The sequence below is a fragment of the Pseudophryne corroboree genome, chromosome 5 (assembly GCF_028390025.1).
Source record: "Pseudophryne corroboree isolate aPseCor3 chromosome 5, aPseCor3.hap2, whole genome shotgun sequence".
Taxonomy (NCBI): Eukaryota; Metazoa; Chordata; class Amphibia; order Anura; family Myobatrachidae; genus Pseudophryne; species Pseudophryne corroboree.
Genome location: NC_086448.1, coordinates 847,510,727 through 847,527,628, shown reverse-complemented (window position 1 = coordinate 847,527,628; position 16,902 = coordinate 847,510,727). Strand labels below are relative to the sequence as shown.

The window sequence follows — 16,902 nt, the reverse complement described above, 5'->3', positions numbered from 1 at the left end:
TGAGTGCACCCTCACATATCCGGGGTCCTGTCCTCCTGAGTGCACCCTCACATATCCGGGGTCCTGTCCTCCTGAGTGCACCCTCACATATCCGGGGTCCTGTCCTCCTGAGTGCACCCTCACATATCCGGGGTCCTGTCCTCCTGAGTGCACCCTCACATATCCGGGGTCCTGTCCTCCTGAGTGCACCCTCACATATCCGGGGTCCTGTCCTCCTGAGTGCACCCTCACATATCCGGGGTCCTGTCCTCCTGAGTGCACCCTCACATATCCGGGGTCCTGTCCTCCTGAGTGCACCCTCACATATCCGGGGTCCTGTCCTCCTGAGTGCACCCTCACATATCCGGGGTCCTGGTCTCCTGAGTGCACCCTCACATATCCGGGGTCCTGTTCTCCTGAGTGCACCCTCACATATCCGGGGTCCTGTCCTCCTGAGTGCACCCTCACATATCCGGGGTCCTGTCCCCCTGAGTGCACCCTCACATATCCGGGGTCCTGTCCTCCTGAGTGCACCCTCACATATCCGGGGTCCTGTCCTCCTGAGTGCACCCTCACATAAGCATTGCGATGTCCCCCTGCATATCTGGGATCCTGTCCTCCTGAGAGCACCCTCACATATCCGGGGTCCGGTCCTCCTGAGTGCACCCTCACATATCCGGGGTCCGGTCCTCCTGAGTGCACCCTCACATATCCGGGGTCCGGTCCTCCTGAGTGCACCCTCACATATCCGGGGTCCGGTCCTCCTGAGTGCACCCTCACATATCCGGGGTCCGGTCCTCCTGAGTGCACCCTCACATATCCGGGGTCCTGTCCTCCTGAGTGCACCCTCACATATCCGGGGTCCTGTCCTCCTGAGTGCACCCTCACATATCCGGGGTCCGGTCCTCCTGAGTGCACCCTCACATATCCGGGGTCCGGTCCTCCTGAGTGCACCCTCACATATCCGGGGTCCGGTCCTCCTGAGTGCACCCTCACATATCCGGGGTCCGGTCCTCCTGAGTGCACCCTCACATATCCGGGGTCCGGTCCTCCTGAGTGCACCCTCACATAAGTATTATGATCTCCCCCTGCGTATCCGGGGTCCGGTCCTCCTGAGTGCACCCTCACATATCCGGGGTCCGGTCCTCCTGAGTGCACCCTCACATATCCGGGGTCCGGTCCTCCTGAGTGCACCCTCACATATCCGGGGTCCGGTCCTCCTGAGTGCACCCTCACATATCCGGGGTCCGGTCCTCCTGAGTGCACCCTCACATATCCGGGGTCCGGTCCTCCTGAGTGCACCCTCACATATCCGGGGTCCGGTCCTCCTGAGTGCACCCTCACATATCCGGGGTCCGGTCCTCCTGAGTGCACCCTCACATATCCGGGGTCCGGTCCTCCTGAGTGCACCCTCACATATCCGGGGTCCGGTCCTCCTGAGTGCACCCTCACATATCCGGGGTCCGGTCCTCCTGAGTGCACCCTCAGTCCTCCTGAGTGCACCCTCACATATCCGGGGTCCGGTCCTCCTGAGTGCACCCTCACATATCCGGGGTCCGGTCCTCCTGAGTGCACCCTCACATAAGCATTACGATGGGGGAGGAGATTTAGGTTCTGGAAGTAAAGGTGACCATTCTCCAATCACTGCGTTATATTCCGTGTTCCATCGTCCTCACTGGGTGTAATGTAAATACAAAAAAACATTTACTATATAATTACCAAGAAGCTGCGGTCATGCTGTGAGGGAGTTTACCTGTATCCTCTCTGGGGTCTTATGCAGAGTAACCATATATATATATATATATATATATATATATATATATATATATACTGATGCAGAGGTGGGAGATACGGGAACAGAACTTGCGCAGTGTCTTCCAGGTGTATGGCATTACCGCCATCAGTCTCCTCCAGGTGTATGGCATTACCGCCATCAGTCTCCTCCAGGTGTATGGCATTATCGCCATCAGTCTCCTCCAGGTGTATGGCATTACCGCCATCAGTCTCCTCCAGGTGTATGGCATTACCGCCATCAGTCTCCTCCAGGTGTATGGCATTACATACCTCAGTCTCCTCCAGGTGTATGGCATTACCGCCATCAGTCTCCTCCAGGTGTATGGCATTACATACATCAGTCTCCTCCAGGTGTATGGCATTACATACATCAGTCTCCTCCAGGTGTATGGCATTACATACATCAGTCTCCTCCAGGTGTATGGCATTACATACATCAGTCTCCTCCAGGTGTATGGCATTACATACATCAGTCTCCTCCAGGTGTATGGCATTACATACATCAGTCTCCTCCAGGTGTATGGCATTACATACATCAGTCTCCTCCAGGTGTATGGCATTACCGCCATCAGTCTCCTCCAGGTGTATGGCATTACCGCCATCAGTCTCCTCCAGGTGTATGGCATTACCGCCATCAGTCTCCTCCAGGTGTATGGCATTACCGCCATCAGTCTCCTCCAGGTGTATGGCATTACCGCCATCAGTCTCCTCCAGGTGTATGGCATTACCGCCATCAGTCTCCTCCAGGTGTATGGCATTACCGCCATCAGTCTCCTCCAGGTGTATGGCATTACATACATCAGTCTCCTCCAGGTGTATGGCATTACAGCCATCAGTCTCCTCCAGATGTATGGCATTACCGCCATCAGTCTCCTCCAGGTGTATGGCATTAGTACCATCTGATATAAGGGTGCTCCTTTCTCCGCAGGGAAAGAGGTGACGGTGAATGGCGTGGCTGTGCGACTCCCCAAAGTGTACAGTGGGAATGGGATCATTCTGGAACAGGCCGGACTGTTCACCATCCTCATCACACACCTGGGACTCAGCGTCCTGTGGGACGGAGGTGAGTGGTAAATGTACACTACTAGCAGAGGACACTAAATACATTCTATATACTGATCAGAGGACACTATACATTCTATATACTGAGCAGAGGACACTATACATTCTATATACTGAGCAGAGGACGCTATACATTCTATATACTGAGCAGAGGACGCTATACATTCTATATACTGAGCAGAGGACGCTATACATTCTATATACTGAGCAGAGGACGCTATACATTCTATATACTGAGCAGAGGACGCTATACAATCTATATACTGAGTAGAGGACACTAAATACATTCTATATACTGTGCGGAGGGCACTATAACATTCTATATACTGAGCGGAGGACACTATACATTCTATATACTGAGCAGAGGACACTATATACATTCTATATACTGAGCAGAGGACACTATACATTCTATATACTGAGCAGAGGACATTATACATTCTATATACTGAGCAGAGGACACTATACATTCTATATACTGAGCAGAGGACACTATACATTCTATATACTGAGCAGAGGATGCTATACATTCTATATACTGAGCAGAGGATGCTATACATTCTATATACTGAGCAGAGGACGCTATACATTCTATATACTGAGCAGAGGACGCTATACATTCTATATACTGAGCAGAGGGCGCTATACGTTCTATATACTGAGCAAAGGGAAATATACGTTCTATATACTGAGCAGAGGGCGCTATACGTTCTATATACTGAGCAAAGGGCACTATACATTCTATATACTGAGCAGAGGACGCTATACATTCTGTATACTGAGCAGAGGACGCTATACATTCTATATACTGATCAGAGGACGCTGTACATTCTATATACTGAGCGGAGGACACTAAATACATTCTATATACTTTGCGGAGGACACGATACATTATATATACTAAGCGGAGGACACTATACATTCTATATACTGAGCGGAGGACACTATGCATTCTATATACTGAGTGGAGGGCACTATACATTCTATATACTGAGCGGAGGGCACTATACATTCTATATACTGAGCGGAGGACACTATGCATTCTATATACTGAGCGGAGGGCACTATACATTCTATATACTGAGCGGAGGACACTATGCATTCTATATACTGAGCGGAGGACACTATACATTGATTCTATACACTGAGCGGAGGACACTATACATTCTATATACTGAGCGGAGGGCACTATACATTCTATATACTGAGCGGAGGACACTATACATTCTATATACTGAGCGGAGGACACTATACATTATATATACTGAGCGGAGGGCACTATACATTCTATATACTGAGCGGAGGACACTATACATTCTATATACTGAGCGGAGGGCACTATACATTCTATATACTGAGCGGAGGACACTATACATTATATATACTGAGCGGAGGGCACTGTGCATTCTATATACTGAGCGGAGGGCACTATACATTCTATATACTGAGCGGAGGGCACTATACATTCTATATACTGAGCGGAGGACACTATGCATTCTATATACTGAGCGGAGGACACTATACATTGATTCTATACACTGAGCGGAGGACACTATACATTCTATATACTGAGCGGAGGGCACTATACATTCTATATACTGAGCGGAGGACACTATACATTCTATATACTGAGCGGAGGGCACTATACATTCTATATACTGAGCGGAGGACACTATACATTATATATACTGAGCGGAGGGCACTATGCATTCTATATACTGAGCAGAGGGCACTATACATTCTATATACTGAGCGGAGGGCACTATACATTCTATATACTGAGCGGAGGACACTATACATTCTATATACTGAGCGGAGGACACTATGCATTCTATATACTGAGTGGAGGGCACTATACATTATATATACTGAGCGGAGGGCACTATACATTCTATATACTGAGCGGAGGACACTATACATTATTTATACTGAGCGGAGGGCACTATGCATTCTATATACTGAGCGGAGGGCACTATGCATTCTATATACTGAGCGGAGGGCACTATACATTCTATATACTGAGCGGAGGACACTATACATTCTATATACTGAGCGGAGGGCACTATACATTCTATATACTGAGCGGAGGGCACTATACATTCTATATACTGAGCGGAGTGCACTATACATTCTATATACTGAGTGGAGGGCACTATACATTATATATACTGAGCGGAGGGCACTATGCATTCTATATACTGAGCGGAGGGCACTATGCATTCTATATACTGAGCGGAGGGCACTATGCATTCTATATACTGAGCGGAGGGCACTATACATTCTATATACTGAGCGGAGGGCACTATACATTCTATATACTGAGCGGAGGACACTATACATTCTATATACTGAGCGGAGGGCACTATACATTCTATATACTGAGCGGAGGGCACTATACATTCTATATACTGAGCGGAGGGCACTATACATTCTATATACTGAGTGGAGGGCACTATTCATTCTATATACTGAGCGGAGGACACTATACATTCTATATACTGAGCGGAGGACACTATACATCTATCTTTACCGCTATCGCTGGCTTTCTCACATTACGCGTATACGGCCATCTCTGAATAAGATGAAATGTAACATATTATTATTATTTTCTCTGACGTCCTAATGGATGCTGGGAACTCCGTAAGGACCATGGGGAATAGCGGCTCCGCAGGAGACTGGGCACAACTAAAGAAAGCTTTAGGACTACCTGGTGTGCACTGGCTCCTCCCTCTATGACCCTCCTCCAGACCTCAGTTAGAATTTTGTGCCCGGCCGAGCTGGATGCACACTAGGGGCTCTCCTGAGCTCTTAGAAAAGAAAGTTATATTTAGGTTTTTTATTTTCAGTGAGACCTGCTGGCAACAGACTCACTGCTACGAGGGACTAAGGGGAGAAGAAGCGAACCTACCTGACTGGAGGTAGCTTGGGCTTCTTAGGCTACTGGACACCATTAGCTCCAGAGGGATCGAACACAGGCCCAGCCTCGGTCGTCCGGTTCCCGAAGCCACGCCGCCGTCCCCCTTGCAAAGCCAGAAGCAAGAAGATGTTCCTGAAAATCGGCGGCAGAAGACTTCGGTCTTCATTAAGGTAGCGCACAGCACTGCAGCTGTGCGCCATTGCTCCCCATGCACACCACACACTCCGGTCACTGAGGGTGCAGGGCGCTGGGGGGGGGGGGGGGGGGCGCCCTGGGGCTGCAATAAGAGTACCTTACTGGCAAAATAACACATAATATAGTCATAAGACTATATATGTGTAAAATCCCCTGCCATATATTCCATAAAAAAGCGGGAGAAGCCCGCCGAGAAAGGGGCGGGGCTATCTCCCTCAGCACACTGGCGCCATTTCCTCTCACAGCTCCGCTGGAAGGACGCTCCCAAGGCTCTCCCCTGCAGTTTCCAGACTTCATAGGGTAAAAAAGAGAGGGGGGCACTAAATTTAGGCGCAGTATCTGTATATTAATAGCAGCTATAAGGGAAAAATCACTGTATGTATAGTGTGAATCCCTACATTATATATAGCGCTCTGGTGTGTGCTGGCATACTCTCTCTCTGTCTCCCCAAAGGACTTTGTGGGGTCCTGTCCTCAGTCAGAGCATTCCCTGTGTGTGTGCGTGTGTCGGTACGGCTGTGTCGACATGTTTGATGAGGAGGCTTATGTGGAGGCGGAGCAGGTGCTGATAAATGTGATGTCACCCCCTGCGGGGTCGACACCTGAGTGGATGGTTATGTGGCAGGAATTACGCGACAGTGTCAACTCCTTACATAAAAGGTTTGACGACATAGCAGATGTGGGACAGCCGACTTCTCAGCCTGTGCCTGCCCAGACGTCTCAAAAGCCATCAGGGGCTCTAAAACGCCCGCTACCTCAGATGGCAGACACAGATGTCGACACGGATACTGACTCCAGTGTCGACGATGATGAGACTAGTGTACATTCCAATAGAGCCACCCGTTACATGATTGCGGCAATGAAAAATGTGTTGCATATTTCTGATATTACCCCAGGTACCACAAAAAAGGGTATTATCTTTGGGGAGAAAAAACTACCAGTGGTTTTCCCCCCATCTGATGAATTAAATGAAGTATGTGAAGAAGCGTGGGCTTCCCCTGATAAGAAACTGGTAATTTCTAAAAAGTTACTAATGGCGTTCCCTTTCCCGCCAGAGGACAGGTCACGTTGGGAGACATCCCCTAGGGTGGATAAGGCGCTCACACGTTTGTCTAAAAAGGTGGCACTTCCGTCTCCGGATACGGCCGCCCTGAAGGAGCCTGCTGATAGGAAGCAGGAGGCTATCCTGAAGTCTGTATATACACACTCAGGTACTATACTGAGACCGGCTTATGCTTCAGCATGGATGTGCAGTGCTGCAGCTGCGTGGTCAGATTCCCTGTCGGAAAACATTGATACCCTAGACAGGGACACTATATTCAGGGCCGGCCCTAACCAATATGATGCCCTAGGCAAGATTTTGGCTGGTGCCCCCTAGCACCACCGCTGCTTTTGCCTCTGACCTTGCACCTCTTTCCCAGCATCATCACCCCTCACCCATAGCAGTCCTTATTTTGGTGTTTGTACAACCTATATTTTAAATAGGAACAGTTCGCACATTTGGCGCACAGCCCAAAAAGGGGTGTGTTTTTCCTGGCAAGGGGCATGGCCACACAATAGTAACCTACACCACACAGTAGTGCAACTTTATTCACATTTTATCATGCGATAGTGTCCATAATACATATTACATCCCACAGTAGTATCACTTTACCTTATAAACGTTACTCCTCACAGTAGAGCCCCTTATTCACATTACATCACACTGAATTGCTCATTATTCACATTACACCACACCCTATTGCTCTTTATTCACATTAGATGACACAGTAGTGCCCTTTCTATACGCAACACCACATATTAGAGCACCTTATACACATAATGCCACACATTAGTAATGCATTTATACACAATTACACACAGTAATGCCCCTTACACATATGAGACACATTAATGTCCTTATAAACATAATGCACCTTACACATTATGACAACCTTTTTTAATGCCCTTTTACACATAATGTCCCTTACACATATGCCGCACATTATTAATGCCCTTATACACATCATGACACACATAGTGCCCCCTACACATTTGCTGCACATTATTAGTGCCAATATACACATAATGACACACATACAGTAGTACCCTGTTACACATATGCCGCACATTATTAATGCCCTTATACATAGTGACACACATAGTGCCCCTTTACACATGTTGCACATTATTAATGCATTTTTACATGACACACATAATGCTCCTTACACATATTCTGAACACTACTGCACAACCAACCCACTAACACTGTGACCTCTGCCTCTGCTTGGATACAGATGTGTCCTCATAAATCTTGCATCAATGCTAACGTTGGGCACCTTTTTTATGAAAATGCATCTTATTTGCATTGCTATTGGCTAGGATGCACAAGCAGCTTCTGCTGATTAAATTGATATGCAGCATGCCTATATACTGTGTGAGACTGTGGCTGTATCTGCATATGAAATGCTACATACAGAATATAGGCATGCCGCATATCATTTTAATCAGCAGAAGCTGCTGATGCCCCTAGGCATATCAAATGCCCTAGGCAATTGCCTAGTTTGCCTATGCCTATGGCCGGCTCTGACTATATTGCTAACCGTAGAGCATATTAAAGACGCTGTCTTGTACATGAGAGATGCACAGAGGGATATTTGCCGGCTGGCATCTAAAATAAACGCAATGTCCATTTCTGCCAGGAGAGGATTGTGGACTCGGCAGTGGACAGGAGATGCAGATTCTAAAAGGCACATGGAAGTTTTGCCTTACAAGGGTGAGGAGTTATTTGGGGATGGTCTCTCGGACCTCGTTTCCACAGCGACAGCTGGGAAGTCAGCATTTTTACCCCATGTTCCCTCACAGCCAAAGAAAGCACCGTATTATCAGGTACGGTCCTTTCGGCCCCAGAAAGGCAAGCGGGTTAGAGGCGCGTCCTTTCTGCCCAGAGGCAGAGGTAGAGGGAAAAAGCTGCAGCATACAGCCAGTTCCCAGGAGCAAAAGTCCTCCCCCGCTTCCTCTAAGTCCACCGCATGACGCTGGGGCTCCACAGGCGGAGCCAGGTACGGTGTGGGCCCGTCTCAAGAACTTCAGCGACCAGTGGGCTCGCTCACGGGTGGATCCCTGGATTCTACAAGTAGTATCTCAGGGGTACAAGCTGGAATTCGAGACGTCTCCCCCTCGCCGTTTCCTCAAATCTGCCTTGCCGACAGCTCCCCCGGACCGGGAGGCAGTGCTGGAGGCGATTCACAAGCTGCATTCTCAGCACGTGATAATCAAGGTACCCCTCCTTCAACAAGGACGAGGTTACTATTCCACAATGTTTGTGGTACCGAAACCGGACGGTTCGGTGAGACCCATTTTAAATTTAAAAACCTTGAACACTTATATAAGAAGGTTCAAGTTCAAGATGGAATCGCTCAGGGCGGTGATTGCAAGCCTGGATGAGGGGGATTACATGGTATTACTGGACATCAAGGATGCTTACCTACATGTCCCCATTTACCCTCCTCACCAGGAGTACCTCAGATTTGTGGTACAGGACTGTCATTACCAATTCCAGACGTTGCCGTTTGGTCTGTCCACGGCACCGCGGGTATTTACCAAGGTAATGGTCGAAATGATGATACTCCTTCGGAGAAAGGGAGTTTTAATTATCCCGTACTTGGACGATCTCCTTATAAAGGCGAGGTCCAGGGAACAGTTGTTGATCGGTGTAGCACTAGCTCGGGAAGTGCTACAACAGCACGGCTGGATCCTGAATATTCCAAAGTCGCAGCTGGTTCCTACAACGCGTCTACTGTTCCTGGGGATGGTTCTGGACACAGAACAGAAAAAAGTGTTTCTCCCGAAGGAGAAGGCCAAGGAGTTGTTATCTCTAGTCAGAGACCTCCTAAAACCAAAACAGGTGTCGGTGCACCACTGCACGCGAGTCCTGGGAAAGATGATGGCTTCTTACGAAGCAATTCCATTCGGAAGGTTCCATGCAAGGATCTTTCAGTGGGATCTGTTGGACAAGTGGTCCGGATCGCATCTTCAGATGCATCGGCTGATAACCCTGTCTCCAAGGACCAGGGTGTCGCTGTTGTGGTGGCTGCAGAGTGCTCATCTTCTAGAGGGCCGCAGATTCGGCATACAGGACTGGATCCTGGTGACCACGGATGCCAGCCTTCGAGGTTGGGGGGCAGTCACAGGGAAGAAACTTCCAAGGACTATGGACAAGTCAGGAGACTTCCCTACACATAAATATTCTGGAACTAAGGGCCATTTACAATGCCCTAAGTCAGGCAAGACCCCTGCTTCAACACCAGCCGGTGCTGATCCAGTCAGACAACATCACGGCGGTCGCCCATATAAACCGTCAGGGCGGCACAAGAAGCAGGATGGCGATGGCAGAAGCCACAAGGATTCTCCGATGGGCAGAAAATCATGTGTTAGCACTGTCAGCAGTGTTCATTCCCGGAGTGGACAACTGGGAAGCAGACTTTCTCAGCAGACACGACCTCCACCCGGGAGAGTGGGGACTTCATCCAGAAGTCTTCCAAATGGTTGTACACCGGTGGGAAAGGCCACAGGTGGACATGATGGCTTCCCGCCTCAACAAAAAGCTAAAAAGATATTGCGCCAGGTCAAGGGACCCTCAGGCGATAGCTGTGGACGCTCTGGTAACACAGTGGGTGTACCAGTCAGTGTATGTGTTCCCTCCTCTGCCTCTCATACCCAAGGTACTGAGAATAATAAGGAGAGGAGTAAGAACTATACTCATTGTTCCGGATTGGCCAAGAAGAGCTTGGTACCCAGAACTTCAAGAAATGATCTCAGAGGACCCATGGCCTCTGCCGCTCAGACAGGACCTGCTGCAGCAGGGGCCCTGTCTGTTCCAAGACTTACCGCGGCTGCGTTTGACGGCATGGCGGTGTAACGCCGGATCCTGAAGGAAAAGGGCATTCCGGAGGAAGTTATCCCTACGCTAATTAAAGCTAGGAAAGAAGTGACCGCAAACCATTATCACCGCATATGGCGGAAATATGTTGCGTGGTGTGAGGCCAGGAAGGCCCCAACGGAGGAATTTCAGCTAGATCGATTTCTGCACTTCCTACAGTCAGGGGTGACTATGGGCCTAAAATTGGGTTCCATTAAGGTCCAGATTTCGGCTCTATCGATTTTCTTCCAAAAAGAACTGGCTTCACTACCTGAAGTTCAGACATTTGTTAAGGGAGTGCTGCATATTCAGCCCCCTTTTGTGCCCCCAGTGGCACCTTGGGATCTCAACGTGGTGTTGGATTTCCTAAAGTCGCATTGGTTTGAACCACTTAAAACCGTGGAACTAAAATATCTCACGTGGAAAGTGGTCATGCTGTTGGCCTTGGCTTCGGCCAGGCGTGTGTCAGAATTGGCGGCTTTGTCTTGTAAAAGCCCTTATCTGATTTTCCATATGGATAGGGTGGAATTGAGGACTCGTCCCCAATTTCTCCCAAAGGTTGTTTCAGCGTTTCATTTGAACCAGCCTATTGTGGTGCCTGCGGCTACTCGTGACTTGGAGGACTCCAAGTTGCTGGACGTAGTCCGGGCCCTAAAAATCTATGTTTCCAGGACAGCTGGAATCAGAAAGACTGACTCGCTATTTATCCTGCATGCGCCCAACAAGTTGGGTGCGCCTGCTTCAAAGCATTCTATTGCTCGCTGGATCTGTAGCACGATTCAACTTGCACATTCTGCGGCTGGACTGCCGCATCCAAAATCTGTAAAAGCCCATTCCACGAGGAAGGTGGGCTCTTCTTGGGCGGCTGCCCGAGGGGTCTCGGCTTTACAACTTTGCCGAGCAGCTACTTGGTCGGGGTCAAACACATTTGCTAAATTCTACAAGTTTGATACCCTGGCTGAGGAGGACCTAGAGTTCGCTCATTCGGTGCTGCAGAGTCATCCGCACTCTCCCGCCCGTTTGGGAGCTTTGGTATAATCCCCATGGTCCTTACGGAGTTTCCAGCATCCACTAGGACGTCAGAGAAAATAAGATTTTACTCACCGGTAAATCTATTTCTCGTAGACCGTAGTGGATGCTGGGCGCCCGTCCCAAGTGCGGATTGTCTGCAATACTTGTATATAGTTATTGTTTAACTAAAGGGTTATTCTTGAGCCATCTGTTGAGAGGCTCAGTTATATATTTCATACTGTTAACTGGGTATAGTATCACAAGTTATACGGTGTGATTGGTGTGGCTGGTATGAGTCTTACCCGGGATTCAAAATCCTTTCCTTATTGTGTCAGCTCTTCCGGGCACAGTATCCTAACTGAGGTCTGGAGGAGGGTCATAGAGGGAGGAGCCAGTGCACACCAGGTAGTCCTAAAGCTTTCTTTAGTTGTGCCCAGTCTCCTGCGGAGCCGCTATTCCCCATGGTCCTTACGGAGTTCCCAGCATCCACTACGGACTACGAGAAATAGATTTACCGGTGAGTAAAATCTTATTATCCTTTATATTGCGTCACAGGGGATTCGCAGCGCCCATTACACAGTACATAATCACATGAGCAAACAAGAAAACATCACTTACAGTACAGGACAATATAGGATAGGTATAGAAATCCCGGGGTCAGGGGCATCAGAGGGAGTATGGAGTATAAGATAGTGTAAGAGAAGGCACGTGAGGAAAGAGGGCCCTGCTCTTGTGAGCTTACAATCTATAAGGTGAAGGTGAACATACTGTAGGTATTCTTCAGGTGGGAAATAGGAATGTAATTAGAATTATAATAAACCTCCCCTAAGGGGATGACAGGGGGCGACATAATGACGTCATTACCGATGCGTGGCTTGTGTTGCGGGAATGATAACGCCCAAACGGACAATCGGATCAGAATTTGGATTACACCTCATTGTGTAGAATGTAATAAACTACAATAATGGTCATGTCACTTCTTACCGTGTCTGCTGCGGGCGCTCCTCGGGTAACGCCAAGAACCAGGGATTCATGTTTACTTACATTAAGACGTCTCACATTTACATCTCTATACATTTACCTGATTATTACTCATTTATATGTACAGCCGCGACAATCAGACACTCCGTGCGGGGAACAGGTGGAACAGATAGGGTATATTTACTAAGAACGTTTCCCGTTTGAGGTCAAAGTTCAATCACGAATGACATCGAAAGTGTAGAGTTGCAACTTTTTGAATTTAGTACGACTAATTTACTAAGCTGCCATATTCTGCATTTTCGGTTTTACCGATGTCGATGTCATTCGTTTTTTTTGGCAGTGTTTTACGTGAGTGACTTGTAAAACACTGCCGACTTTAATACAATGAATCTCGGCCGGATCCGTGCTGGGCTTCATTGTGCACCTTGTAAAAAAAAAAAAAATCAGTGTTAAAATAAAAAAAAAATTGCGTGGGTTCCCCCCTCCTAAGCAAAACCAGCCTCGGGCTCTTTGAGCCGGTCCTGGTTGCAAAAATATGGGGGGGAAAAATGATAGAGGTTCCCCCATATTTAAACAACCAGCACCGGGCTTTGCGCCTGGTCCTGGTTCCAAAAATACGGGGGACAAAAAGCGTAGGGGTCCCCCGTATTTCTGAAACCAGTACCGGGCTCCACTAGCCAGATACATAATGCCACAGCCGGGGGACACTTTTATATAGGTCCCGGCGGCCCTGGCATTACATAACCAACTAGTCACCCCTGGCCGGGGTACCCTGGAGGAGTGGGGACCCCTTCAATCAAGGAGTCCCCCCCCCCCCCTCCAGCCACCCAAGGACCAGGGGTGAAGCCCGAGGCTGTCCCCCCCCCCCATCCAAGGGCTGCGGATGGGAGGCTGATAGCCGTTTTGTAAAAAAATTAATATTGTTTTTAGTAGCAGTACTACAAGTTCCAGCAAGCCTCCCCCGCAAGCTGGTACTTGGAGAACCACAAGTACCAGCATGCGGAGGAAAACCGGGCCCGCTGGTACCTGTAGTAGTAGTAGTAGTACTACTACTAAAAAAATACCCCAATAAAGACATCACACACACACCTTGAAAGTATAACTTTAATGCATACATCCACACCTCCATATACACATACTTACCTTATGTTTACACGAGGGTCGGTCCTCTTCTCCAGTAGAATCCATGGTGTACCTGTTGAAAAAATTATACTCACATAATCCAGTGTAGAGGGCTCCTCGGGTAATCCATTTGTAATCCACGTACTTGTAAAAATAAAAAAACGGACACCCGACCTCGCACTGAAAGGGGCCCCATGTTTTCACATGGGACCCCTTTCCCCGAATGCCAGAAACCCCCTTTGACTTATGTCTAAGAGGGTTCCATCAGCCAATCAGGGAGCGCCACATTGTGGCACCCTCCTGATTGGCTGTGTTCTCCTGTAGTGTATGACAGGCAGCACACGGCAGTGATACAATGTAGCGCCTATGCGCTCCATTGTAACCAATGGTGGGAACTTTGTGGTCAGCGGTTGACCGAAAGTAACCTCACCGCTGACCACAAAGTTCCCACCATTGGTTACAATGGAGCGCATAGGCGCTACATTGTAACACTGCCGTGTGCTGCCTGTCAGACAGTACAGGAGCACACAGCCGATCAGGAGGGTGCCACAACGTGGCGCTCCCTGATTGGCTGAAGAAACCCACTTAGACATCAGTCAGAGGGGGTTTCTGGCATTCGGGGAAAGGGGTCCCATGTGAAAACATGGGGCCCCTTTCAGTGCGAGGTCGGGTGTCCGTTTTTTTATTTTGACAAGTACCTGGATTACAAATGGATTACAAGAAGAAGAGGCTTCTACACTGGAGTATGTGAGTATAATTTTTTCCACAGGTACACCTTGGATTCTACATGGAGAAGAGGACCGACCCTCGTGTGAACATAGGTAAGTATGTGTATATGGAGGTGTGGATGTATGCATTAAAGTTTTACTATCAAGGTGTGTGTCTTATGTTTTTATTGGGGTATTTTTTTAGTAGTAGTACTACAGGTACCAGCGGGCCCGGTTTTCCTCCGCATGCTGGTACTTGTGGTTCTCCAAGTACCAGCTTGCGGGGGAGGCTTGCTGGAACTTGTAGTACTGCTACTAAAAACAATATTCATTTTTTTCCAAAACGGCCATCAGCCTCCCATCCGCAGCCCTTGGATGGGGGGGACAGCCTCGGGCTTCACCCCTGGTCCTTGGGTGGCTGGAGGGGGGGGACCCCTTGATTGAAGGGGTCCCCACTCCTCCAGGGTACCCCGGCCAGGGGTGACTAGTTGGTTATGTAATGCCAGGGCCGCCGGGACCTATATAAAAGTGTCCCCCCGCTGTGGCATTATGTATCTGGCTAGTGGAGCCCGGTGCTGGTTTCAGAAATACGGGGGACCCCTACGCTTTTTGTCCCCCGTATTTTTGGAACCAGGACCAGGCGCAGAGCCCGGTGCTGGTTGTTTAAATATGGGGGAACCCCTATCATTTTCCTCCACATATTTTTGCAACCAGGACCGGCTCAAAGAGCCCGAGGCTAGTTTTGCTTAGGAGGGGGGACCCCACGCATTTTTTTTTACATAAAAATAACACTTTCCCATCCCCTTCCCACTGATAAACATGCACGGATCTCATGGATCCGTGCATGCCTATCCAAACACGGGATAAAAAAGCAGGTCTGTTTTTTTTTTAGCACTTTTTCACGAATTGTATTTCTGCACGGCAGTGTTTGGCTAATGGGGGTCATTCCGAGTTGTTCGCTCGCAAGCGGATTTTAGCAGATTTGCTCATGCTAAGCCGCCGCCTACTGGGAGTGAATCTTAGCATCTTAAAATTGCGAACGATGTATTCGCAATATTGCGATTACACACCTCGTAGCAGTTTCTGAGTAGCTTCAGACTTACTCGGCATCTGCGATCAGTTCAGTGCTTGTCGTTCCTGGTTTGACGTCACAAACACACCCAGCGTTCGCCCAGACACTCCCCCGTTTCTCCGGCCACTCCTGCGTTTTTTCCGGAAACGGTAGCGTTTTTTCCCACACGCCCATAAAACGGCCTGTTTCCGCCCAGTAACACCCATTTCCTGTCAATCACATTACGATCGCCAGAACGATGAAAAAGCCGTGAGTAAAAATCCTAACTACATAGCAAATTTACTTGGCGCAGTCGCAGTGCGGACATTGCGCATGCGCATTAAGCGGAAAATCGCTGCGATGCGAAGATTTTTACCGAGCGAACAACTCTGAATGACCCCCATTGTCGGCAGTGTTTGTGATTTGCACTTTTTAGTAAATTTCCGATTTCTACCAAATTGCAGGCGTATTTGACCGATGGTGTATTCATTCGTGATTTTTTTCTAGGACTTCCAAAATATTACGAATGCCCTCATCACTGCCGAGATTTTTGCTTAGTAAATTCCCGACATGACACTTTGAAGAAAAAACGGCATCTCGGTCAAAATCGGGAGCTTAGTAAATATACCCCATAGTATATGTATAAAGCTTATCTATATGTAAAGGCGTACACAGCCCTAATGTTCTCTGTAAGGCTGAATAACTAGTAATAATAGTAACATGCCTGGACATACACATGGCTGTTATATATAGGGTGAGATCGCTGACCCCGGTGTAGGAGATATTATAGGGAATGTTATATCACACACTAAGGATGGCTGAAGAAATACACTGACGTTACCCTATAGGAGCTGTATATTATATAATATATGTACAGTATGTAATAGGCCTGATTGTCCGCCCCATAATGTGTGACGTTCTCACTGCCGCTCCCTCTAGGAACCCGCGTCTATGTGAAGCTGGAGCCGTCATTCCGGGGCCGCGTCAGTGGTCTGTGCGGGAACTTTGATGGGGACACAGAGAATGACTTCGCAAGCCGTCAGGGGATTATCGAGCCCACCGCTGACCTGTTTGGAAACAGCTGGAGAATGAGCCTCCTGTGCCCGGAGGTCCATGGCGATGACTTCCAGCACCCGTGCACGGTATGAGCGCAGTCCTGACCCATTATAGCATCTCCCTCCTCC

The 16,902-nt window shown here is 48.6% G+C and overlaps 1 protein-coding gene across 1 annotated transcript in view; it reads left to right on the top strand.

Moving 5' to 3' along the window:
- The window catches only part of LOC134929706 (SCO-spondin-like), a 583,357-nt gene that overhangs the window by 75,659 nt on the left and 490,796 nt on the right, over nt 1-16,902 (top strand). The window contains exons 15-16 of the mRNA XM_063925285.1: nt 2,702-2,836; nt 16,658-16,860. Coding sequence (XP_063781355.1) covers nt 2,702-2,836; nt 16,658-16,860 — 338 coding nt within the window. The remainder of the gene's footprint in view (nt 1-2,701; nt 2,837-16,657; nt 16,861-16,902) is intronic.